At 44.5% G+C, this 26,525-nt stretch overlaps 1 protein-coding gene across 2 annotated transcripts in view; it reads left to right on the top strand.

Moving 5' to 3' along the window:
• The window catches only part of LOC124013955 (myoD family inhibitor domain-containing protein-like), a 195,541-nt gene that overhangs the window by 95,251 nt on the left and 73,765 nt on the right, over positions 1 to 26,525 (top strand). Inside the window, exon 5 of one of the 2 annotated variants that reach the window (XM_046328541.1) lies at positions 6,510 to 6,659. The exons of the other annotated variant lie outside the window; for it this stretch is intronic. Within the exon in view, the coding sequence (XP_046184497.1) occupies positions 6,510 to 6,616 (107 nt within the window). The 3' untranslated portion in view covers positions 6,617 to 6,659. The remainder of the gene's footprint in view (positions 1 to 6,509; positions 6,660 to 26,525) is intronic. 2 annotated transcript variants of the gene reach the window in all.

Raw genomic sequence — 26,525 nt, 5'->3', positions numbered from 1 at the left:
TTCCCTGAGGGTAAATTACTCTGGAGGCCTAGTGTGCCCTTGCACTGTATCAGATTGACCCTCGGCTTGTTTGCCATTTTGTATACTGCACTGTTTATTTAACAAGGAGCAGAGTGAGTGTGATTTCCAGGGACGGTCCCTCTGATAGTAGCTTTGACACCCTGCCTGAATAATGACCCTCATTATGGAGCCTCTGACAGCTGCTGAAAGGGCTGATTTATGAATATGCTGGGTGCTGTGGAGCTGCTCGGAGCTGCCTGGGACTGCATGGAGACCCACTCCACTCATGCCTCACTGGCTCCCCTGGTCTTGCTCCTGGCTAGCTGGCTGGCTACTCCACCACCAGCACCCCTCACACACACATGTCCATGAAGAGGTGTATGTAGAGGAGTGTTCATGCACACACACACGAGAGCTGAGATGGAGGGAAGAAATGCAGAGAGATATGGGTCTTGGTCTGACAGGAAATGGAGCTGTCTGATGTTGTATCCTAACCCTCTGAACTTTCGTCTTAACGTTGTAGTCAGGTATTGCCATTAACAGTAATAAGTAATTGCTTCAAGCATTGGATTGGTAAGGAAATAGACACACAAAAACAACTACATGTGAATATACAGTAGTAGTGTCGGTCAACCCTGAAAAGTGAATAAGTTCCCATGAAAGTTTTGATTTTATGTTATTTTATTCTGTCATTTTTTCATGTGCTGGTATGCGAGCTTCCACAACACACTTCTGAAGAACTCCGTCCTCTACAACTTCATGTTTTTATTTTTTGGTCAGTGAAATGTTAAAATCACCTGAGAGATTAACCCTATACATATTAACCCTTTTTAAACATCACACATCAAAGGGTCCGTAAATAAACGATGAGAGATATATTTATTTTTTCCCCCTCTACCCCAGTAGAATCAATTAAGCAACGCTGAAGAAACACAAGGCCTTGAGAAGAGATGCAGCAGCTAGCCCCCTGTTTGAGAGGTGGGATATCCAGCGGATATGCATAAACACTAGACAGGCCGAGAGCTGTGCCTCAGATAAAGCTGTACAATCCTGTCAGAATCCAGCAGCTTGTCTAGTGATTTATGACCATCCCACTGAAGCTTCCCACCAAATCCACTACTAGCCTTTTGTTCACAGTGGAGATGGCCCTGTTTGACCAGTGCACTTACACACAGATACACACACACACACACAATAACCTGACAAAACAATATTAGGCAAGCCAGGCTGTCCCCTCATTTGGGTCTTACTGTCAGGCAGGAGACAATACACAGCAGATGAGAACACACAGTTCGAGACACACGGATACACACTATAGCACACACACACACTAGATGATGAACAACAGATGAGAACACACACAGCCATCAGACAATAAGAAGGAATGGGTACAAACGAAAGTGACAAATGTGTCAAGTTGTTGAATGTCTGGATTGGACACTGTCTGTTGTTTTTGGTCTGTGATATCCTCTGTGATGTCCTGCTGGGGCCCTACTGTATATGATTATGTCTTTCTCACACATAATTTTTTTGGCCTCCCTTGGTCTATGGCAACCAGACTCGACTTTCAAAGAGCTGAATGATAAACTGTGAGGCTATCTGTAGAGACCTACAGGTAACTGACAAAATAAAGTAAACACCAACATAATGTTCCTTAAATGAGTTTTATAATGAATTGTATAATGTTTTGTGCATCTCTGAGTGATGTTCTATCGACTCCCTGGGTAATTTCATGTTTTATTCCTACCTTGAGATATTGGTCATTTAATGGAGGGTCTAGCACATTTTTACTATTTGTCTGCCTTTTTTGTCCAGGGTGCATTGCATGGTGCCGTTGCCAGAGATATTATAGAAAGGAGATAGGAATCCAATGAATGAAGGAACGAATAACGCTCCACCCAGCAGACTGTTGACAAATCGCGGTCACGTTGTCATGCTGCTTCACGCCGTTGCTAAGGTGTATATGTCGAGGAATGTGCCTATTTTCCTCGAAAGTATGTGATATTATGATTCCAAAGCTATACGATACTACAGTTAGCAAGTTAATTATCTCACATCTCGGAAAATATCTGCAATGTTGTACTTCTTGTTGTTGAAATTTGGGCTTATGTTGGGTTTTTGAGCTAGCGCCCAATAGACTCCCATTCACACCTTGAAGGAGAATGCTCCTTGTCCCAGAATCGCCCAGAATGCACCATGCGGCCCATTGCCGTAGCACGGGCAACTTTTCCCATCTCTTCAAAAGTATATCTGCCGTTGCAAATGTTAGACTCCACTCTGTGAGGCACATCAATATGCAGGTTAAACATGGTGAGATTGTAGACTCCTAAATTGATAGTGCAGTTTGTTTTGGTGATTTTACAGCTAACTAGCTACATTACATATTGTCTTTGGTATAATTGTGTGTAGCTACGTTTGTTAATACAAGATGACTCTGATAGAGATGGCAGCTTCACTTCTAGTCCTTAGGAAACTGTGGTGTATTTTGTTTTTTATATATTATTTTTTACATTGTTAGCCCAGATAACCTGGAGTGTTATTACATATAGCCGGGAAGAACTATTGGATATCATTGAGACGTCAACTTACCAGCACAACCAGCACTACGACCAGGAATACAACTTTTCCAAAGCGGTCCTTTGTATGTACCTCCCAGGGCATTTGAACTGATTCCAGAGACCGACCCAAAACAATGCAGACGGAGGAGAGGGTGCGGGGAGCGGTCTTCTAGTGATGCTTCGGATGTGCTCACACCACCCACCACTTCCGAGTATATTACTCGCTAATGTCCAGTCCCTAGTTAGCAAAGTCAACGAAATCAGGGCAAGAGTTGCTTTCCAAAGAGATATCCGGGATTGTAACATACTCTGTTTCACGGAGACATGGCTAACCGGCAGACATGCTGTCGGAGTCCGTACAGCCAACGGGATTTTGGCAAATCTGACCATGACTCCCATCTTGTTGCTCCCCTCCTATAGGCAGAAACTAAAACAGAAAGCACCTGTGCTTAGGTCTATCCAACGCTGGTCTGACCAATCGGATTCCATGCTTCAAGATTGATTCGATCACGTGGAATAGGATATGTTCCGGGTAGCCTTAAAGAATAACATTGACATATGCGCTCACTCGGTGAGCTAGTTTGTAAGGAAGTGTATAGGAGATGTTGTACCCGCTGTGACTATTAAAACCTTCCCTAACCAGAAACCGTGGATTGATAGCAGCATTCGCGCAAAACTGAAAGCACGTACCACCACATTTAATCATGGCAAGGCGACTTGAAATATGGCAGAATATGAACAGTGTAGTTATTCCCTCCGTAAGGCAATCAAATAAGCAAAGCGTCAGTATAGAGACAAAGTGGAGTCGCAATTCAACAGCTCAAACACGAGACGTATGTGGCAGGGTCTACAGACAATCATGGATTACAAAAAGAAAACCAGCCCTGTTGCTTCCAGACAAATGAAACTTCTTTGCACGCTTTGAGGACAATACAGTGTCACCGACTCGGCCCGCTACCAAATACTTTGAGGTTTCCTTCTCTGTTGCTGACATGAGTAAACAGCATCCCTAGCCGCGTCCTCAGAGCATGCGCAGACCAGCTGGCTGGTGTGTTTACGGACATATTCAGTCTATCCCTATCCCAGTCTGCTGTCCCCACATGCTTCAAGCTAAGGTAACTGAACTAAATGACTATCGCCCCGTAGCACTCACTTCTGTCATCATGATGTGCTTTGAGAGACTAGTCAAGGATCATATCACCTCCACCCCACCTGTCACCGTAGACCCACTCCAATTTGCTTACCGCCCCAATAGGTCCACAGACGATGCAATCGCCATCACACTGCCCTATCCCATCTGGACAAGAGGAATACCTATGTAAGAATGCTGTTAATTGACTACAGCTCAGCATTCAACACCATAGTACCTTCCAAACTCATCATTAAGCTTGAGACCCTGGGTCTCAACCCCGCCCTGTGCAACTGGGTCCTGGACTTCCTGACGGGCCACCCCTGGGTGGTGAAGGATTGGAAACAACATCTCCACTCCGCAGATCCTCAACACTGGGGTCCCACCATTCTCAGCCCCCTCCTGTACTCCCTGTTCACCGACGACTGCATGGGCATGGGCAAGTTTGCAGACGACACAACAGTAGTAGACTTGATTACCAACAATGATGAGATGGCCTACAGGGAGGAGGTGAGGGCCCTCGGAGTGTGGTGTCAGGAAAATAACCTCTCACTCAATGTCAGCAAAACAAAAGAGATGATCGTGGACTTCAGCAAAGGGAGCACCCCCCCTATCCACATCGATGGGACAGCAGTGGAGAAGGTGGAAAGTTTTAAGTTCCTCGGTGTACATATCACCGACAAACTCAAATGGTCTACGCACACAGACAGTGTGGTGAAGAAGGCGCAACAGTCTCTTCAGCCTCAGGAGGCTGAAAAAATGTGTCTTGTCACCGAAAACCCAAAATAACTTTTACAGGTGCATAATTGAGAGCATCCTGTCGGGCTGTATCACCGCCCGGTACGGCAACTGCACCTCCCACATCCGCAGGGCACTCCAGAGGGTGTTGCGGTCTGTCCTACGCATTACCGGGGGCAAACTACTTGCCCTCCAGGACACCTACAACACCCAATGTCACAGGACAGCAAAATATATAATCAAGGACACTAACCACCGGAGCCACTGCCTGTTCACCCCCTTCCATCCAGAGAGCTGGGACAGAGAGATTGAAAAACAGCTTCTATCTCAAGGCCATCACATTGTTAAACAGCAGTATCTAAAAGATAATATCTAACAAGTCCACAACAAAACCTAATATCTACTCAAATGCACAACAAAACCTAATACACACAATCTAGTAAAGGAAAGGGGCCAATGATATCAAGTCTGTAGGTAGGCAGCCACCTCTCTGTGCAGGTGGTGGCTGCCTACCTACAGACTTGATATCATTGGCCACTTTAATACATGGTACACTATTCACTTTAATAATGGCACTTTAAGAATGTTTACATATCTTGCATTAGTCATCTCATATGTATATACTGTATACTGTATCCTTCACTATCTATTCTTTACTATCTATTGCATCTTAGCCGCTCTGTCACTACTCATTCATATATTTTATACTTATATATTCTTATCCCATTCCTTTACTTGTGTGTATTAAGGTTTGTTGTGGATTTTATTAGATATTAGGTTTTGTTGTGGACTTATTAGATATTATCTGTTAGATACTGCTGCACTGTTGGATCTAGAAGCATAAGCATTTCACTACACTCGCAGTAACATATGCTAACCATGTGTATGTGACCAATAACATTTGATTTGATTTTTGGATTTGATTTAGCTACCTAGCCAGCTACCTGATCAGACAGCCCACAGAGAGAGCATTCATTGCATTGTGGATTTAGTAGTCGACTTGAGCTGCAACAGATTTCCAATACAATTGTCCATGTTGCTACTAAAATTATATTAACGCTAAAATGAAAATTGTGTTCACAAAAAATATTGTTCTCACATATTAGTTAGTTTTTTAAAACTGTAAATTAAAGGAAAGAGTGGTTTTGGGTGGATTTTTTCTTTTAATAGGGCATTTAATAGGGCCCCCATGAGCCGCCACAACAGCTTCAATGCACCTTGGCATAGATTCTACAAGTGTTTGGAACTCTATTGGAGGGATGCGACACCATTCTTCCAGAATCTCCCATGTGTTCAGTTGGGTTGAGATCTGGTGACTGAGACACAGACACACACACACACACCCTTTAAACCCACTATACTCATATGAGACCCCTTTTCAAAGTCACTAAGATCTCTTCTAGGCATGGTAGCCAGAATTTGGGGCAACTGGTCATTGTTATACATGAGTTTAAGCATGATGGGATGTTAATTGCTTAATTAAGTCGGGAACTACAAATCAAATCAAAATGTATTTCTCACATGCGCCGAATACAACAGGAGTAGATGTTAGCGTGAAATGCTTACTTCCGAGCCCTTTCTCAACAATGCAGCTAAAATGTAAGAACATTTGCAAATACAATAATATTGTATTAACACAATATTAACACAAAATAACAATAATGAAGCTATATACAAGGAGTACCGGTACCGAGTCAATGTGCAGGGGTACGAGTTAGTTGGGGTACTATGTAATATGTAGGTAGGGGTAAAAGTGACTAGGCAATCAGGATAGATAATTACCAGAGTAGCAGCGTATGTGGAGAGTGTGAAAGTGTGTGTGTGTGTGGGGCGTCAATATGCATGTGTATATGTGTTTTGTGTGTGTGTGTGAGTGTTTCATTGTAAGTATGTGTGAGTGTTTTTCATGAGATGGCGCCGACGGCGAGTGATGCACATCCTGTGTGGAAGTACCTGCTTTCATGATACTTTGTATCCCTCATTTACTCAAGTGTTTCCTTTATTTTGGCAGTTACCTGTAGGTATGCAGCGGTTGTCAAATTATTGATACAAATATTTGTTGTAATTTGCCTTTTTTACAATAGTGATTACTGTGGTGGTGATGGCTGCAGCTCTTCTGTGGGACCAGAGTGGCTGTTACTGCATTGATGAACCCAGGGACACACAGAGATCTATCTGCATGCTTCTCTGATGTTCCTTTCTCTGTATCTCACATTAAAAAGCCTGGATAAAAGGTAAGGAATATGCTTTATTAACTTTAAATATGCATGATGTTTCAGAGGAAAGTGCTGCAGCACGAAATCAGGAATGTCCAAAAGCTTGACTACTTATTTTTCGATTTTTTCAAAAACTGTAAATAATTGAAAACAGAGCGAATAGGCAAGAGGGTGTAGAAAGAGAGAAAAAATACAAACTCTGCCACATTCTGCATAAACACGTCCTTATTAGTGACCCTGTATGCCCTGGGAAATAAAAACCTAAGTCTCACACAGACAGAGACGGGGACTTCTAGCTTTCTCTCTCACACTAACAATATTGCAGCCCTTGCATGAAGAAACAACTTTTGTCCCTTGTACAAGAGTCGAGAGCTTATCCCCAGTGATTTGGACTTGTCACAGAGAGTCTAGAGTGAAAGGCTTTGGCGTTATGCCCTCTGGCTTTATCCTCCAACACAGACAGCTCTCAGCCCCATTCAGGTGTCCATAACACCATTACAGCCTGACCCCTCAACCTGTAAAGACCAGAGCCCAATTCACAAAACCTTCTTAAGACATTTCTTCTTAAGTGCAATTTTTTCCTTAAACTAGCTTTTTGGGCGACCCAACCAAATTCACATAGGAATGTGAGTTATAGATCTGTCATTGAAAGCAAGTCTAAGAAGCGGTATATCTGTTCTATATGTGTTATTTCTATGCTTCCCGTTCTTAAGTTTCATTTTTGCTTCTTTTACTTTCGATTTTGTACACAAGCTGGAAATACTATATTTTTGGTTATGGAAAATATGTTTCACAACATTTTAGATGGTACAATGATTCTCTACACTCTACTTGCTTGTTTTGTCACACAAACTGAAATTAGGTGAACTATTAGAATTTTAGCAATCAGGAAATGGCAGAGTGATTTCTGCGTAGTGCATCTTTAACTTTTATACTTAAGAAGAAACTTAAAGTTTCAGTATTGATTGTTTGAAATCCAAGGACATTTTTAGAGTCCCTGGCGGCGTAGTGTGTTACTGATGGTAGGCTTTGTTACTTTGGTCCCAGCTCTCTGCAGGTCATTCACTAGGTCCCCCCGTGTGGTTCTGGGATTTTTGCTCACCGTTCTTGTGATCATTTTGACCCCACGGGGTGAGATCTTGCGTGGAGCCCCAGATCGAGGGAGATTATCAGTGGTCTTGTATGTCTTCCATTTCCTAATAATTGCTCCCACAGTTGATTTCTTCAAACCAAGCTGCTTACTTGCAGATTCACTCTTCCCAGCATGGTGCAGGTCTACAATTTTGTTTTTGGTGTCCTTTGACAGCTCTTTGGTCTTGGCCATAGTGGAGTTTGGAGTGTGACTGTTTGAGGTTGTGGACACCTGTCTTTTATAGTGATAACAAGTTCAAACAGGTGCCATTAATACAGGTAACGAGTGGAGGACAGAGGAGCCTCTTAAAGAAAAAGTTATAGGTCTGTGAGAGTCAGAAATCTTGCTTGTTTGTAGGTGACCAAATACTTATTTTCCACCATAATTTGCAAATAAATTCATTAAAAATCCTACAATGTGATTTTCTGGATTTTTTTCGCATTTTGTCTGCCATAGTTGAAGTGTACCTATGATGAAAATTACAGGCCTCTCTCATCTTTTTAAGTGGGAGAACTTGCACAATTGGTGGCTGACTGCTTTTCCTTCACTCTGCGGTCCAACTCATCCTATTCCATCTCAAATGGGTTGAGGTCAGGTGATTGTGAAGGCTAGGTCATCTGAGGTGTGTTTGGGGTCATTGTCCTGTTGAAAAACAAATGATAGTCCCACTAAGCACAAACCAGATGGGATGGCGTGTCGCTGCAGAATGCTGTGGTAGCCATGCTGGTTAAGTGTGTCACAGACAGTGTGACCAGCAAAGCACCCCCACACCATCACACCACCTCCATGCTTCACGGTGGGAACCACACATGTGGAGGTCATCCGTTCACCTACTCTGTCTCACTGAGACCCGGTGGTTGAAACCCAAAATCGCAAATTTGGACAGATTCCCACCGGTCTAATGTACATTGTTCGTGTTTCTTGGCCCAAGCAATCAAATCAAATGTTATTTATCATATGTGCGGAATACAACAGGTGTAGACCTTACAGTGAAATGGTTACTAACAAGCCCTTAAACAACAATGCAGTTTTAACAAAACCCTTAAAAATGGGTTATAAGCTGTTTAGAAGCCTCTTGGACCTAGATTTGGCGCTCCGGTATAGCCTGCTATGCGATAGCAGAGAGAACAGTCTATGACTAGGGTGGCTGGAGTCTTTGACAATTTTTAGGGCCTTCCTCTGACACTGCCTGGTATAGAGGTCCTGGATGGCAGGAAGCTTGGCCCGGTGATGTACTAGGCCGCACGCACTACCCTCTCTAGTGTCTTGCGGTCGGAGGCCGAGCAGTTGCCATACCAGGCAGTGATGCTCTCGATGGTGCATCTGTAGAACCTTTTATGGATCTGAGGACCAATTGCAAATCTTTTCAGTCTCCTGATGGGGAATAGGTTTTGTTGTGCCCTCTTCACGTCTGTCTTGGTGTGCTTGGACCATGTTAGTTTGTTGGTGATGTGGACGCCAAGGAATTTGAAGCTCTCAACCTGCTCCACTACAACCCGTCGATGAGAATAGGGGCGTGCTCGGTCCTCCTTTTCCTGTAGTCCATAATCATCTCCTTTGTCTTGATCACATTGAGGGAGAGGTTGTTGTACTTGCACCACACGGTCAGGTCTCTGACCTCCTCCCTTTAGGGTGTCTCATCGTTGACGGTGATCAGGCCTACCACTATTGTATCATCTGCAAACTTAATGCTGGTGTTAGAGTTGTACCTGGCCGTGCAGTCATGAGTGAACAGGGAGTTCAAGAGGTGACTTAGCACGCACCCCTGAGGGGCCCCCGTGTTGTTACCTATCCTTATAACCTGGGGACGGCCCGTCAGGAAGTCCAGGATCCAGTTGCAGAGGGAGGTGTTTGTCCCAGGGTCCTTAGCTTAGTGATGAGTTTTGAGGGCACTATGGTGTTGAACGCTGAGCTGTAGTCAATGAATACCATTCTCACATAGGTGTTCCTTTTGTCCAGGTGTGACTGGGCAGGGTGGAGTGCAATAGAGATTGCATCATCTGTGGATCTGTTGGGGCGGTATGCAAATTGGAGTGGGTCTAGGGTTTCTGGGATAATGGTGTTGATGAGAGCCATGACCAGCCTTTCAAAGCATTTCATGGCTACAGACGTGAGTGCTACGGGTCGGTAGTCATTTAGGCAGGTTACCTTAGTGTTCTTGGGTACAGGGACTATGGTGGTGTGCTTGAAACATGTTGGTATTACAGACTCGGACAGGGATGTCAGTGAAGACACTTGCCAGTTGGTCAGCGCATGCTCGGAGTACACATCCTGGTAATCTGTCTGGCCCAGTGGCCTTGTGAATGTTGACTTGTTTAAAGGTCTTACTCACATTGGCTACAGAGAGTGGGATCACACAGGCGTCCGGAACAGCTGATGCTCTCATGCATGTTTCAGTGTTACTTGTCTTGAAGCGAGTATAGAAGTTATTTAGCTCGTCTGGTAGGCTCGTGCCACTGGGCAGCTCTCGGCTGTGCCTCCCTTTGTAGTCTGTAATAGTTTGCAAGCCCTGCCACATCCGATGAGCGTCGGAGCCGGTGTAGTATGATTTGATCTTCGTCTTGTATTGATGCTTTGCCTGTTTGATGGTTCGTCAGAGGGCATAGCCGGATTTCTTATAAGCTTCCAGGTTAGAGTCCCGCTCCTTGAAAGTGGCAGCTCTACCCTTTAGCTCAGTGCGAATGTTGCCAGTAATCCAATGCTTCTGGTTGGAGTATGTACGTACAGTCACTGTGGGGATGACGTTCTCGATGCACTTACTGATAAAGCCAATGACTGAAGTGGTGTACTCAATGCAATTTGAAGAATCCCGGAACATTTTCCAGTCTGTGCTAGCAAAACAGTCCTGTAGTTTAGCATCTGCTTTATCTGACCACTTTTTTTGTAGACCGAGTCACCGGTGCTTCCTGCTTTAATTTTTGCTTGTAAGCAGGAATCAGGAGGATAGAGTTATGGTCAGATTTGTCAAATGGAGGGCGAGGGAGAGCTTTGTACGCGTCTTTGTGTATGGAGTAAATGTGGTCTCGAATTTTTTCCCCCTCTGGTTGCACACTAAACATGCTAATAGAAATTAGCTTAATCTGTTTTCCTGCATTAAAGTCCCTGGCCAATGCCTCTGGATGAGCGTTTTCCTGTTTGAGTACATCTCATTGAGTGTGGTTTTAGTTAGACTCTGGGATGCTGGCCTTCTAGGCATAGTTCCTCTCTCCAGTGTTCCAGTGTCCTCTCTCCTCTCTCCAGTGTTCTTTTGCCCATCTTAATATTTTACCTTGGTCGCAAATGGGTCTTCCAAATGGACAATGACTCCAAGAATATTTCCATAGTTGTGGCAAAATGGGTTAAAGACAACAAAGTCAAGGTATTGGAGTGTCCATCACAATGCCCTGACCTTAATCATCGATAAAATTTGTGGGCAGAACTGAAAAATTGTGTGCGAGCAAGGAGGCCTAAAAAACCTGACTCCGTTACACCAGCTCTGTCAAGAGGAATGAGCCAAAATTCACCCAACTTATTGTGGGAAGCTTGTGGACGGCTACCTGAAACGTTTGACCCAAGTTAAACAATTTAAAGGCAATGCTGCCAAATACTAATTGAGTATATGTAAACTTCTGACCCACTGGGAATGTGATGAAAGAAGTAAAAGCTGAAATTAATCATTCTCTCTACTATTATTCTGACATTTCACATTCTTAAAATAAAGTGGTGATCCTAACTGACCTAAGACAGGGAATTTTTACTCAGATTAAATGTCAGGAATTGTGAAAAACTGAGTTTAAATGTATTTGGCTAAGGTGTATGTAAACTTCCGACTTCAACTGTACTCCACATACCAAGACCATTTCCAAATAAGCTGCACTGTCCCCTGCTTTTTATAGTGAGGTGGTACCACTCAGCATATCTGGAAGGAAGTGTATTTCATACTGAACCCCTCCCTTGAGATGACATTCTCAAGGTGGCTCTACATCACGATTTCAATGCTAGTGTGTGTGTGTGTGTGTGTGTGTGTGTGTGTGTGTGTGTGTGTGTGTGTGTGTGTGTGTGTGTGTGTGTGTGTGTGTGTGTGTGTGTGTGTGTGTGTGTGTGTGTGTGTGTGTGTGTGTGTGTGTGTGTGTGTGTGTGAGAAAGATAGAGAGAGAAATGGCTAGCTAGGTAGCGTTTCAATTGGTGACGTCACTCATTCTGAGACCATGAAGATGGCTTTTTCGGAGCAATAGGTAACAGTGCTTCGAGGGTAACTGCTGTCGATGTGTTCAGAGGTTCCCTAGTTCAGGACTAGATTGGGGAGAGGGAAGGAAGCAAAACTGTTACAAATGGGTGTGTGTGTTCTTTATAGACTGTGTTTTTTATAGACTGTGTGTGTGAGACTCAAAGCTTCTAACAGTAGGCTATAAAAATAGAGTTGCACACTCTATATACAAGCTTCCAGTAATTTATTGGGTAAACCACCAACGTTTCGGCATCACTGTGCCTTCTTCACAGCTTAGTGTTATTAGTAGGGGGATTCCCACCAGCATGATGAGGATGCACTGCACTACTCACCAAAGCTTCCCACGGTAATGTAAATAGATAAATACATAAACGGACCATGCAAAGCTGGCAGCGTCGTTCTTTGTAGTCCCATCTGATTTAATAGTGAAGCTGAAAATCAGCTTTGCTGCCTGCTACAGCTAATGTGTCAAATCCAATGCTATTTCACCCCTTCTCTCTCTCTCTCTCTACCAAATGAGTGACATAAAATGTTTTTTATCGTGCATGTTATTTGCCCTTTATCATTTTATACGCCGGGAAGTTGTTCATCATCTCTACCTCGCCCGGCTAGGCTAAGCGCTATTTAAATCCAAACGGGTCCAAATGAATAAACAGCATGTATTTACCCAGCATCATTGCCTTGTCATGTCGGCCTGGCAACGCTAATGGGCCTGCTGACTGTGGCTCTATTTATGAGTGTCATTTCAGCCCTGTTATTTATTATTGGCCTAATAATAAGTATGTCGCCTTGCTTTATTATCTCTCACACTCCAGTCGCCTCTCCCTTTCTCTTGATGCATCGTCTTCTTTCTGAATTTTAATTGAACAGAAATGTGCCATTATAGCCGAGCTGTAGTAATCCCATCAAAGCCTGTCCTTCACGCTCCTCTTACAATGATGTATTAACACGAGTACCGTTAATAAACGAAGGCCGCAAGTTATTTAGACTGCTTTAAGGTGATATTTCCATACATTTTCTCTTTTCTTCAGCAGCAGTTGCTTTCGTGTTTTTTTGTTGTTGTCTACCACAGACAGAATTTCCTCAATGTATTTCAAATTCGCTGCTTTTAATTTAACACCCTAGTAAGTGTGAGAATGTTGCGATTTGATTCAAATCAAAATTGCTACGAATAGACCAAGACAGAAGTCCCCAGTTGTGGGTGATTCGTAGCTGTCCCACTGGAAACCTCAATAAAACCGTTTATCAGAATGATAAACAAAGTCAAACTGTAAAATTGTGAATCTATATATTCAAATTAGCGCATAAACAAGCTCGTTAGTGTGAGATTGCATTTGTTTTAGTAGCTGGTACATGGAATCTATTAGTCAGTTAGTCATTGAATGATAACTACCTTCACATAGAGTAGATAGGTATTGAGGAGGTGAGTATTAGCAGTGATCTGTGCTACCCATGGTATCCGATGCAGTAAAGCGTCTCAGGCCGGTTATTGGCAAGCGTGGTAATCTCAGGATCCCACTCAGAATCTGCAGCCTGCTGTCACCCTTGTAGATCTAACCCCATTTACATCCTTTACTAAATTACAGCACCGCAGCAACAGCCAAACCCGTACAATGATAAAACGGCACGCTTTAAGAAGCCAAAACCAGGATGGCTAAATTACCGGCACCAGTAGCACCATGCACCACGCATACGTGGTCTTAGAGAAGGCACGCTTGAGCGGGTAGATTAGTTTCAGGTATCAGCAGCCCCGATACAGGGGATTATTTATGTCCAAATAGAGTTGTCAGTTTGGAAACTCCAGATGTAATCATTTCACCGGGAGGATAATTATAGGATCAAATGCACGTTACTGTGAAAAGCTGGCGTGGGATGAGCAATCACTCACTAATGATGGATTTTACATGGAGGAAGGTGAATGAGGTGTTGCCGCAAACCATCTCTTTTGTCTCTCCCTATACTATACTTCAGCCTGCGCTTTAGTATTAATCTAATAGCAGTCTGCCCACAGTGGTTGACCCGGTGACACTGTATTATAATTGTATGCTTGGACTATCCTACCTAGGAGCTCTGACAAGGGAAGTCAAGAGAGCCGGCTATGCATGATCCGTTGGCCTTTACCAGGCTAATAAAGATGCCCCAACCATGGGCCGACCTTTGGGTCAAGAGCTCTTGATAGTTGATCTGATCGCCTAGTTTCTCCAAATGCTATGTGTGCCTTTATGCTTGATTGAGGAAATCAGAAATCAATCAGTCATCATTGGACAAAATGAGTTGATGAGGACGAAGATGATTTGGATAGAACATCTACTGTTGATTGCTTTTCTTTAATTTCTCTTGGTGGACATGATTAAAGTAGATTAATTACCTGCATATTAGCTGTCTTTCTACCTGCAAATGCACAAGAAAACAAAAACACATCTAATAAGTATTTACAACAACAAAAAACCCAAGACACATTGATAGATTGATCGATGCCACATCTGCACTGCTTTCTTTTACGATGAGCTTGCCTTGTGCACCTCTCCTTCCCGATAACCATCACTTATCCTCCCCATGCACTCCCCACTGAATAGTTCTCCTCAACACAGCGTACAGCTCCGGGTCTGCAAAGGTCACACAATTAAACGGATAGGCCTTATGTTCATGTCACAGAATGATGATGTATCACTCTGGGCCGGCTGTACCTGGCACACTGTGAGCATGAATATGATTTCAGAGATCATTAAAAATGGAACAGCATGACCTAATTACCAGCTTGCTATTCAGATTCCGAGCGGCGTAGTATTCCGAGGCACTACGGGTAAGCTCATCTGGAATCAATTATAATTGCATTTTTTGCTGCTTTATCAATCAATATGGAATGAGGGATCGCATCGCTCTAGTTCAAGATTTACTGTACTTTGAATGATGAGATACCAGTCGATGTTTGTGTACTGTGTGTTGTGTTGGGTCCAGGCAATGTCTTCTTCTTGTTTGCGATGGGGAGGTGAGAATGGATTGTTGTCGTGCTGGGAGGAGGTTAGAGTGTGTTTGGTGTGTAAGATCTGTGACCGGGAAAGAGCCATCGATGCCTCTGGGGCGCTGATCCACTGTGCCTGCTAAGGGCTGTGGGTAGTGGAGAGGGACATGAGTACAGTACATACCATTTTCATGCAAAAGCTATTCTTGATTTATTGCATTTTTTTCTTCTTTTTAATCCCACCTTTTTCTTTATTTGGATCCCCGTTAGGTGACCGCTAGTCTTCTCGGGTCCACAGGTATAGAGACATTTCACTCTCCATTGTCTTCATGCTAAATCCACTCCCCCCAAACGTATTGGCGCTTTTATCATTCAACACGGTTGACCATACTGTAACCGAGTTACAAACAAACAGTCAAACAAGGAGCATTATCGTGATTATCTGTGTCACAAAGTGTTGTCGGTATCTCTGACTGAAGTTGTAAAACCCGGGGCTTTTCATGTCTTGGTGCATTGATTTAACGCTTGCGAAAATGAATTGCAGATCAATTGGATTACCTAGAGGCACAGTTAACGAGACGCCACAACACTGGAGCTGTTGTGCTTTCCATTCATCGTGATATAGAGGCCTGGAAACAGGAAAAGGATTTCCATCACTCTGCTTTTGGAACTGTTCCGTTGTCGCATCGTTGAATAATGAGTAGTCACTGATTTGTGTTGATGATTTAGGGAGGTTTTGTTTTACTTTTACGGCGTTTTTGGATCTGAATACCATGGCTGAGGTTGGCTAAGTACTTTTTTGAAGCGATATGTTTGATTAGTGGCTAGTGAAATAACTCATTATTGTATTAGTTTCCCTAGACCATTTCAAGGAGCGGCAGATAGCCTAGTGGTTAGAGCATTGGGCCAGTAACCGAAAGGTTGCTAAATCGAATCCCTGAGCTGACAAGGTAAAAATCGGACTTCCATTGGTACTGAACTTAGCGAAAGACTCTTGAACTCTCACTTCATCGCTGGCTTGTTTTCCCGCTGTTTGACAAGAGCGTTTGAATCAGTTTCCCCAGTCAAGCCAGAGCCATATGATGAACATGTATCCATGTATCCACCAGGCCACAGATCCTACACTCGGGATCAATAACAACTGTTGCCATGCACTTTCAGATCATGTAATTACCGTTTAATATCACCCAAAACACTGTGGAGTAGACAGGCTGCCAGCTTCTGATTCCCCCCAGCTCGCCTCGCTGTTATGCAAGCTTTGTTTACATCCACACAAACTGACTGACCGCAGCACAGGACGCAAGCCCTGGCCGGATGACGCAATGGGTTCGCTCGGCAGTCATATGGTACATCGGAGAGATGATGGGGCTTTGAATTCAGATTCATATTTCTGTTTAGATTGTGATGGAGGGGAGAGGGAGGGAGCGAAAGAGGGGAGAGTAGGGAAGGAAAGGAGAGAGAGAAATGGGGTGGAGGGGATGAGGCAGTGTAAAAGTCAGTCCCTAAGATGTCCTGAAACAAAGGCCATAACACTGAGTGGGGCATGGAGTCTGCTACACACTGTTGTCTTTATCTCCACCACAGGCCTCACCACAGGACAGAGTCTGAGCCTTGAGTAAGAATTGAATAGTTCCTTATGAATGATGATGTTCTGTGCCACTGGAAGCAGACTTGTTTGTTAACAACACAGCCCTGGTCTGGTCTGGGACGCCTCAGAATTCCTTCTGTACGAGGCCAGACAGTAACTGTATGTCTGTTATAAAATCAGCCTAAAAGTCTCTACTGTACCGCAGCATTCTGTCCTCAGACTCAAAACCATGTGGCCATAATATGATGGTATTCTATATTGTGTGCCTTGGCTGAAACAAATTGAACTTCAAGTCCTACGTATGTCTATAGGTTCAGGAGTTTTTTGGGAGACTGTCTTGCCTTCTTCTTACTAAAACTGCATACTGTGTACTAATTGTGCTTACTATTTAGAACATACTGTTTAGTAAGTGGAGTAAGCAACGAATATCGACATACTATCCTCGTCCGTAATGAGAATGCCTTATCTAATGCGCAGTTGCATTGATTCATGCCATTGGTTCATTTTGGAACAGCGCATCACCATATCTGATTATCAGCTGTTGTCAAACACACGTAGGTCTCGAAAGACGACTCTCTTCCTCAATAGTGTGAAGTGAATTATACTACATGAAAAGTTGAAATTAGTATGACATCCTAGCATTTAAAACATAAAACATTTGTAAAATGTCATATACTATAAAACAACATTTCGTACACCTACAATGCTTTTTTGGACATGGTATAGGCCCTAGTTAGAGTCAATATTAGACCTAGTTACTGCGTAGTGTGTTTTACTGGCCATGTCATGTGCTCAGGGAACTCCTGGCCCTCTATATCCGATGTTATTCTTGCCTTGCTCTTGTTGACTTCATTGATATCAGAGGAATCATATAAGAGCCTTCCCTGCAGGGGTGTACAGTAGAAAGGGCCTAGAGAGGCCTCCTGCTGACTGACTGAAGCCAGACCATTGGGATTAGCAGGCCCTGTGTGGTTTTTCATTGGCTGTTGAAAAGCTCTTCGTTATTCGGTTAGATTTTTTAAAATGTGTATTGTCGTTAGTTCTCATTATAAGAACCCCTCCTTGATTATTGTATGAGGGTACATTATTAAAATGAACTGCCACGTTCTGACTGGAAAACCCACGTCAAGGCCTGTGTTCTGTACCCTGTCATTAACGTCAACGTCCCCGCTCTTATCCTGCTATTTGTCCCCCATTAAAAAAGGGGACTGGAAGGACAGCAAATCATTCGCTTTTATTGTATGTGGTAATGTACACGATTAAGTGGCAGCATATCGAAACAAACCTTTGATTAAATGTATTTAAATCACAAAGAAACAGCAAGATCTCTCCTCTTCCTTTGTTAAAGAAGGGCTTCATTGTGCTAGCTACCTGTGCTACCACGCTGACTTTCAGCGCATGTGGTTTCATGAGATGTTTTTTTCTAAGGACGTCGCTTGTTCTAAGGACTCTCACGAGGCAGGACCCCGAGATGAAATCAAGCCAACTATAATAATAAAAAAGTATAACGTTATATTCCTTTTGTCATCATTACTGATTCCACTGTGCTAAGGCTTGGGTGGATTATAATTAATTTAAAATAGGTTCTATGTACAAAAGGGAGAAAATGGAGGATTGGAGGATCACTAACATGAATTATTATGGTCTTTGTGATTACATTCTAAAAAATATCATTGGTTGTTCAAATCTTGTTAAGGTAAAGTTAATTAAAAGTCCTTATAATGTAAAACCGTAACCAGACATATTTTACATCTAAGTATTAATGTTTGTTTATGTTGTCTTGCTGTCGAAATACCAAATTGCCGGAATTTGAATAATATTTGTACTTAGAGGTAATCGGGAAAGGTATGATTGAAAAAGTAAATAAAAGCAAAAAAGAACGCTTTAGAAATCCTATCCAGGCATCAATCCTATCCATAGAATTCAACAGTGCAGTTCAGCCATGCCAAGAAAGGCGTGCAAATCTATGTAAGTATCTCACTGTTTGCATAATAGATTAGAAATTAGCATTTTTGTTCATTTTCCATGTATGCACAGCGCCTGGAAGAATAACACTCCATGCATATCTGATCAGCCTGCTTACAATTTTGCGCAGTATATTATTTGACAATCTAAAATGTGTAATTTGCATGAAATTGCTTAATTAAAACAGTCACTAGGGGTATTCATTTCTTTGTCTGGCGGTGAAGTGGAGGGGTAGGCAGAGCAGGGGAGATGTAAAACGCTGTCAGATAGGACTGTCAGTAGAGAGCCAAAGGAAACGGCGCCTGCCCGGCCCGCACGGCGCCTTGAATGGTGTGATGGCGTGATGAAGAGGATAAGACCTGCCCAGCTAATTTGGGTTCGACTGGTAAACGACGGCCCTTGCACTGGAAAGATACCATAGGGAGGGGAGAAAAGGGGAGAGGAGGGAGGGAGAGGGAAGGATGGACAGATGGGGGGGGGGGGTCTGGACATTGCTGGCTCGGTGCCATCCCTGGTATCAGTGTTTTCCTCAGGGTGACACTCAGCAGCTTGTGTAATAATACCAGATACCAGATACAGTATCAGAACGTACAGATATTTAATCCATTGTTATCATGTTTGTCAGTTTACATTGCTCATTAGGTTGTCATGGTGTACTGTATAGATTTGTGCCATGTATAATTCCTTGTATGACAATTGACTATAACTGTATAATAAGACTTCATTCATTGACTGTATATATTGTTTCCCTTGTACTACAGTATATGCATAGAATATAGTTAGAATTTAAATGGGAAGGAGACTATTATGATTGGTTTCACAACCAAATCTATGGGAGAATCCACAATGTGGGCAGTGAATCGAAAACAATCATTCATTACTTATTGTCCGTTCTTTAGTCAAACATAGTACTGGATGTCATTACAGTGGAGAAAAGGGCAGAGCAAGATGAAAGATGAAACAGCGATTTAGAAATATACACAGGGAAAAAGTATTGGCGGAGCATGACAAAGAGTGAGATGAAATAAAAAAAAATACTGTTTTTTACAGTCGGCTGTGTAGTCTGCTGAGCTGTACCCTTTGTCTTAAATATCAAAGGCAACGTTAACATTTCAATAATTCCACGACCACAGAAGGAGATAGAAGGGCACAATGAAAGAAGAGACCGAATGGGTGTGAAGTAGCACATATCAAAATAAAGAGCGAGGGAGAAAGAGTAAAGAGGCCTTTCCCTCCCTCCTCACATCAGTGCCTTTGCTGTGAACTGGTTCAGATTCACAGCCTTTGTACCATTCAGGAGATACAAAAGCGCTGTGTGGCGCTGTACAGTTGAGGCCTAATTAAAATCCTTTAACGGACTGTGTGAGAGAGAAGTGGGGAGAAAGGAGGAGAGGGAGTGAGGAGAGAACAACGAGAGAGCAAGAGAGAGGTGGGGGGAGAGAGAGGGGGAGAAAAGGAGAGAGAGGGAGTGAGAAGAGAACAAAACGAGATAGAGGGGGAGAGAGAGAATGGCATACATTCAGGGGCCAGGCAGGTTCAGGAGGGGCCCTGTCACCAGGCAGCAGAGGGGAGGTAGGGGTGCAGGCTAGGCTCCATACTGCAGACAGCTGCTCAGTGAGCTGGCTGGCCCCGGCCCTGACAGCCCCTTACAGTGCTGCTGCAGCCACAACGCCCAATTTCACACACACGCTAATTGGTCCTTTGATGTGATGTCCCTTGAAAAGGTGGTAGAGAGATGGATTTGGAGGATCTCTCCTTTCATCCAGTGGTTCCCAGTGTTTATTTTTGAAAAATGTATGAGTTTTTTTCTTCTGTTCGCTTGATCCCTCTTCAAACCTCGCTACAGCATGTCACCACACTGTTAGCTCGCATCATGGCTTCTCTTCGCAGGGTCATAACTTCTCAAACTAATTTTCAGTCACTCATTTCCCCAGCTGAAAGGAAAAGGGGAGGGGGAGGCCAATTAGTGTGTGTACATGTACTGTATGATGCAATGTATGTGTTAGTGTGTATCAGCTTGTGTACCTGTACTGTAGTAATCAGACTGTAGCAGACATGGGTGTGGTGAACCCCCTGCCACCATCACTGATCAAATGGAACAACAAGGGCAACTCCTGCTAATGCAGGGAGCTGTTTAGCAGCCCGGCCTCCTTTTGAAATAATGATGATAATGGATTCAGTTCCGCTCATTAATGGAGTCCGAGTGCTCATTAGAGCCCACAAACAAGCTGGCCTGTCAGCCACTGGAAATGCCAAGTGCCCCTACCTACCTGCCTAACGCCAGCATCTCTCTATTTGTTTGAGGAGGACCATGTTTTCGCCATTTTAGGAGGACCTTGTTTTCTCCCCTCTCTGTGCTCCAGACCGCCCCTCCAGCCCTGCCGACCTCCCTCCGGCATCAAAGCAGAGGAAGGCAAAGGAACACACACTGGCAGGGCCCTCAACACCGCCTCCTCTTCCTCTCCTCTCTTCTCCACTCCTCCTCACTTCCTCTCAGGGTCACAAGATCAAGAGGGTTGAAATCGATTCCATCTTTTCTGTCCCTTTCGCCTTGTATTCAAAGCCTTTCAAAGGCTGTAGCACATGTTTGCACCTACTGAGGAGTGGAGAGGAGAGTGGTATTTACTGTATTAATCCTTTTTCTATGTACAGTTGTTGTTAATTTGATCATTTTCTCTCATTTCCCATTGCGGGTTGTAGATTTAGAAAATAAAAGCTCCATTGTATGAAATGAGGGTTAAAAGAAATAAAAAATAATGCTCTCTGTTATTCATTCTGACATTTTGGCTCTTCTTTCCTGTGTCTCTGAGTCGTGTGTGATAATGACTGAGACCAGAGGAGGAGGTTCTATAAATCTTATCCTCCTGCACCTCTGTCTTCCCTCCTCACACTTAACGGTGACACCAGACAGGCAGGCCACTCCCTCCCTCTCCTGACTGCGTAACTACAATCTCCTCTCAACAAGTAGGACACCAAGGTGTTCTTTACTGGATATCACAGGAGATTGCAGGTTCTTCGTCTCAAGAATATTTTCTTTATTTTACATGCAGTTGAATTACAGTATTTGTTGTGTTCAAGTATATCTGATCCTGTAGTTTGGTAGTAATTAACTTCCCTATACCATATGTTGTTTGGTAGAGATGCTGATTTCACTATACTTCTGCCTCTGCATTGCTTGCTCTTTGGGGTTTTTGGCTGTTTATTGGTAAAGCACTTGTGTGACAACTGCTGATACATTTGAATGATTGATTCATGAAATTGATTTGAAGCTAAACATTTTTTGTTGTAATCATTTGATGATCTTTTATCACCAATTTACCCATTGCTGTTGGATCAAACATGTTTGAGGTTATAAGTAGAGCAGGTTTAGTGAAAGCAGGTTGCTTCTGTATTGGCAGCCTTCACCTCATTGTGGCAAATCAATTCAAATCAAATGTATTTATAAAGCCCTTCTTACATCAGCTGATGTAAAGTCACAAAGTGCTGTACAGAGACCCAGCCTAAAACCCCAAACATGCAAGCAATGCAGGTGTAGGAGCACGGTGTCTAGAAAAAACTCCCTAGAAAAGACAGAACCTAGGAAGAAACCTAGAGAGGAACCAGGCTATGAGGGGTGGCCAGTCCTCTTCTGGCTGTGCCGGTGGAGATTATAACAGAACATGGCCAAGATGGAGAAATAAATTTGATTCTATTGACTGTTTAACGTTTCCTTTATTAATCATATCCCCTTCAAATCTAGTCGTGCAATATGTCAGATACTGATGCATATCTGCTAAGTTTTCATAAATCTGAAAGTGAAATGACAACATCTTGTCATGAAATAGAAACGATCTTTGGTTTTCAGAGAGGATGTCACACCCTGATCTGTTTCACCTGTCTTTGTGCTTGTCTCCACCCCGCTCCAGGTGTCGCCCATTTGCCCCATTATCCTCTTAGTATTTATACCTGTGTTCTCTGTTTGTCTGTTGCCAGTTTGTCTTGTCTCGTCAAGCCTACGAGCGTTTTTCCAATACTCCTGTTTTCTCTCTAATCCCTGTTTTCTTGTTTTACTGGTTTTGACCATTCTGCCTACCCTGACCCTGAGCCTGCATTCTGTTCTGTAATTTTCGGACTCTGCTCTGGATTACTGACCTCAGGCCTGCCCCCTGTCTTTGTAATAAACTTTTGTTACTTCAAACTGTCTGCATCTGGGTCTTATCCTGAGGTCTGATGGTGCGAACTGGCCATGACTGACCCAGCAGACTCGGACCAACTCCGCAACGCCATCTTGTCCCAAGGAGTCACCATTGGGAGACATGAGGAGTTACTTCGAGGTCTTCTGGACGGATTCCAGACCTTGGCAGGACGTTATGACTGTGCCTTGAATACATTGCTAGAGCAATTCCTTGAATTATCTGTAAGGCAGCTGGCCATGGCAGTAGCCTTCCAGCACCCCAGTCCACCTCTGTCAGCAGTGCGTTGCTCCAGGCCACTCCGGCTTCCCGAGAATACCGCTTACCTCCTCCGGAGCGCTTCGCTGGAGGGTCAGGAACCGGTCGAGCGTTTCTTTCCTAGTGTTCTTCATCTTCGAGCTTCAGCCCTTTCCTCGGACCGCTTGAAGATAGCGTATCGCATAATGCTAATGTCCGGTAGGGCTCTCGCCTGGGCTACGGCGGTGTGGGAACAACAATCTGCCGTGTGTTTCAGCCTGGAGGAGTTCCTGGCTGAGGTGAAAAGGTTTTCGATTGTCCGGGAGAGTGGCTGCCTGGAAGTTACTCCAGCTATGCCAAGACTCTCACAGTCTGGTGGACTATGCGGTTGATTTCCGCACGTTGGATGACGAGAGTGCCTGGAACCTGGAGTCCCTGTTCGACACATTCCTTCATGGATTATCAGAGGAGGTTAAGGACGAGCTCGCAGCCCGGCAGCTGCCTACGAATCTCGATTCACTCATCGCCTTGACCATTCAAATCAATGGCCGGCTACGGGAATGTAGGAGGGAGAGGATATCTGCCGACTGGCCTTTTTCAGGGGCAATGCAACTCGGCAGAGCTAGGATGTCTCCAGCCGAACACTTACGCAGACTTAACACCCAGAGTTGTCTGTATTACGGAACCGCCGGTCATTATGTGTCTACAGTTGAAGTCGGAAGTTTACATACACTTAGGTTGGAGTCATTAACTCGTTTTTCAACCGCTCCAAAAATGTCTTGTTAACAATCTATAGTTTTAGCATGTCGGTTAGGACATCTACTTTGTGCACAACACAAGTAACTTTTCCAGCAATTGTTTACAGACCGATTATTTCACTAATAATTCACGGTATCACAATTCCAGTGGGTCAGAAGTTTACATAAACTAAGTTGACTGTGCCTTTAAACAGCTTGGAAAAATTCCAGAAAATTAGGTCATGGCTGTAGAAGCTTCTGATATTTAATTGACATCATTTGAATCAATTGGAGGTGTACCTGTAGATGTATTTCAAGGCCTACCTTCAAACTCAGAGCCTCTTTGCTTGACATCATGGGAAAATCAAAAGAAATCAGTCAAGACCTCAGAAACGGCTGAAGGTGCCACGTTCATCTGTACAAACAATAGTACGCGAGTATAAACGCCATAGGACCACGCAGCCGTCATACCGCTCAGGAAGGAGATGCGTTCTGTCTCCTAGAGATGAACGTACTTTGGTGCAAAAAGTGCGAAACAATCCCAGAACAACAGCAAAGGACCTTGTGAAGATGTTGGAGGAAACAGGTACAAAGTATCTATATCCACAGTAAAAATGTGTCCTTATTGACATAAGCTGAAAGTCCACTCAGCAAGAAAGAAGCCACTGCTCCAAAACCTCCATAAAAAAGCCAGACTACGAATTGCAACTGCACATGGGGACAAAAATCATACTATTTTGGAGAAATGTCCTCTGGTCTGATGAAACAAAAATAGAACTGTTTGGCCATAATGACCATCGTTATGTTTGAGTACTCTGGTGGGCCAAAAGGATCATTTTTATTCTCCCCTTACTCGCACCCCTCTCCATGCCCTCCTGCTGTGGGGCGACCAGTCTGTATCCCTCCGGGTTCTCATTGACTCTGGGGCCAACAAGAGTTTCTTGGACGCCACCCTGGTGTCTGAGCTGGGCATCCCAATTCAGCACCTCTCCAGCCCCCTGAATGTTAGAGCACTGGATGGGCGCTCTATAGGCAGGCTCACCCACAATACTACTCCTATCCACCTGCATGTGTCTGGGAACCACAGTGAGTCTATACAGTTTATGCTCATCAAGTCTCCCCAGGTTCCCATGGTATTGGGGTTTTCTTGGTTCCAGCACCACAATCCCCTTATCAACTGGACTGCTGGTATTATCGTGGGCTGGGGCCCATTCTGCCACGCCCATTGCCTGAAGTCCTGCGCAGCCTGCCCGGGACGTCTTCCTGTGGGCTCGGAACAAGCGTCATACATCTCTGCCATTCCCGCGGAGTACCAGGTTTTCAGCAAGGCCCGGACCACTTCACTTCCTCCGCATCATCCTATGACTGCGGGATTAACCTTCACCCGGGCACTACACCACCCCGGGGACAGCTGTATTCACTGTCGGGTCCAGAGACCAAGGCTATGGAGACATAAATCAAGGACTCCCTGGCTGCAGGGGGTATCCATCCTTCTGCCTGCCTCACCGGTGCATGGTTCCTCTTTGTGGAGAAGGACAAAACCCTGCGCCTTTGCATCGACTACTGGGGCCTCCATGACATCACGGTTAAGAACCGCTACCACTCTTCGCCTCGGCTTTCGAGCCACTCCAGGGGCCACTATGTTCTCTAAGTTAGACCTGCGGAACACCAACCACCTGGTACAGATACGGAAAGGTGACGAGTGGAAGACAGCCTTCAACACTGCTAGCGGACATTATGAATACCTGGTGATGCCATTCGGTTTGACCAATGCTCCTGCTGTTTTCCAGGCCCTGGTTAATTACGTTCCCCGGGATATGTTGAACCAGTTAATCTACCTCGATGACATCCTCGTCTTTTCCCGCCCGGCTCAAGAACACGTTCTCCTGGAGAACCAGCTGTTTGTCAAAGCCGAGAAATGCGAGTTCCATCACTCCACCATCTCCTTCCTTGGATACATCATCACTGCTGGGAATGTGTAGATGGAAATGTTCCGTTCACGTGGTTCCCAGCTGCCGGGCATTCCTGGACCTTACACACCACTTCACCACAGCTCCCACCACTTTGTCTCAACTCCCAGCAATCTCGATGTTCACCCAGTTCAACTTCACCGTCTCCTACCACCGGGTCAAAGAATATTAAGCAGGACGCGCTTTCACGCCGCTATTGCCCCGCCTCTACATCCTCGGACCCCGAAACCATTCTTCCTACCTCGTACCTGCTAACTGGATGTTTGTCCCAGACGCTGCCTGCTCCCCGGTCTTGGAAGGGGCTCATTCTTCCAGGCTAGCCTGCCACCCTGGCTCCCGTCGAACCCTGGCCTTTGTGCGACAACGCTTTTGGTGGCCCACCATGTTTCCGGATGTCTCCACCTTTGTCGTCACTTGCACTCCTCGGCAAGCTCCAGCAGGGCCTGCTTCAACCTCTTCCAATCCCTCACTGTCCCTGGTCACATATATCCTTGGAGTTCGTCACTGGTCTCCCTCCGTCGGATGGCAACACCACTATCCTCACGGTGGTGGACAGGTTTTCCAATGTCACCCATTTCATTCCCTTCCTCACGATTCCTTCTGCCAAGGAGACAGCCTTGCTCATGGTGCATCACGTCTTCCGGATCCATGGACTTCCGGATCCATGTATTCTGGTGGACCGTGGTCCTCAGTTCTCGTCCCTGTTCTGGAAGGCATTTTGCACACTCATTGGGTCATCGGCCAGCCTGTCCTCTGGGTTTCATCCCCAATCCAACGGCCAGTTGGAGCATGCCAATCAGGACCTGGTAACGACTCTTTGGTGCCTCGTCTCGGCAAACCCCACCACTTTGAGCCAGCAACTCATGTGGGTGGAGTATGCCCGGAACATCCTTCACTGCTCAGCCACTGGGCTC

Source organism: Oncorhynchus gorbuscha, linkage group LG25 (genome assembly GCF_021184085.1).
Source record: "Oncorhynchus gorbuscha isolate QuinsamMale2020 ecotype Even-year linkage group LG25, OgorEven_v1.0, whole genome shotgun sequence".
Classification (NCBI taxonomy): Eukaryota; Metazoa; Chordata; class Actinopteri; order Salmoniformes; family Salmonidae; genus Oncorhynchus; species Oncorhynchus gorbuscha.
The sequence above is the reverse complement of the archived record's forward strand: the minus strand, read 5'-3'. Positions and strand labels throughout refer to the sequence as shown.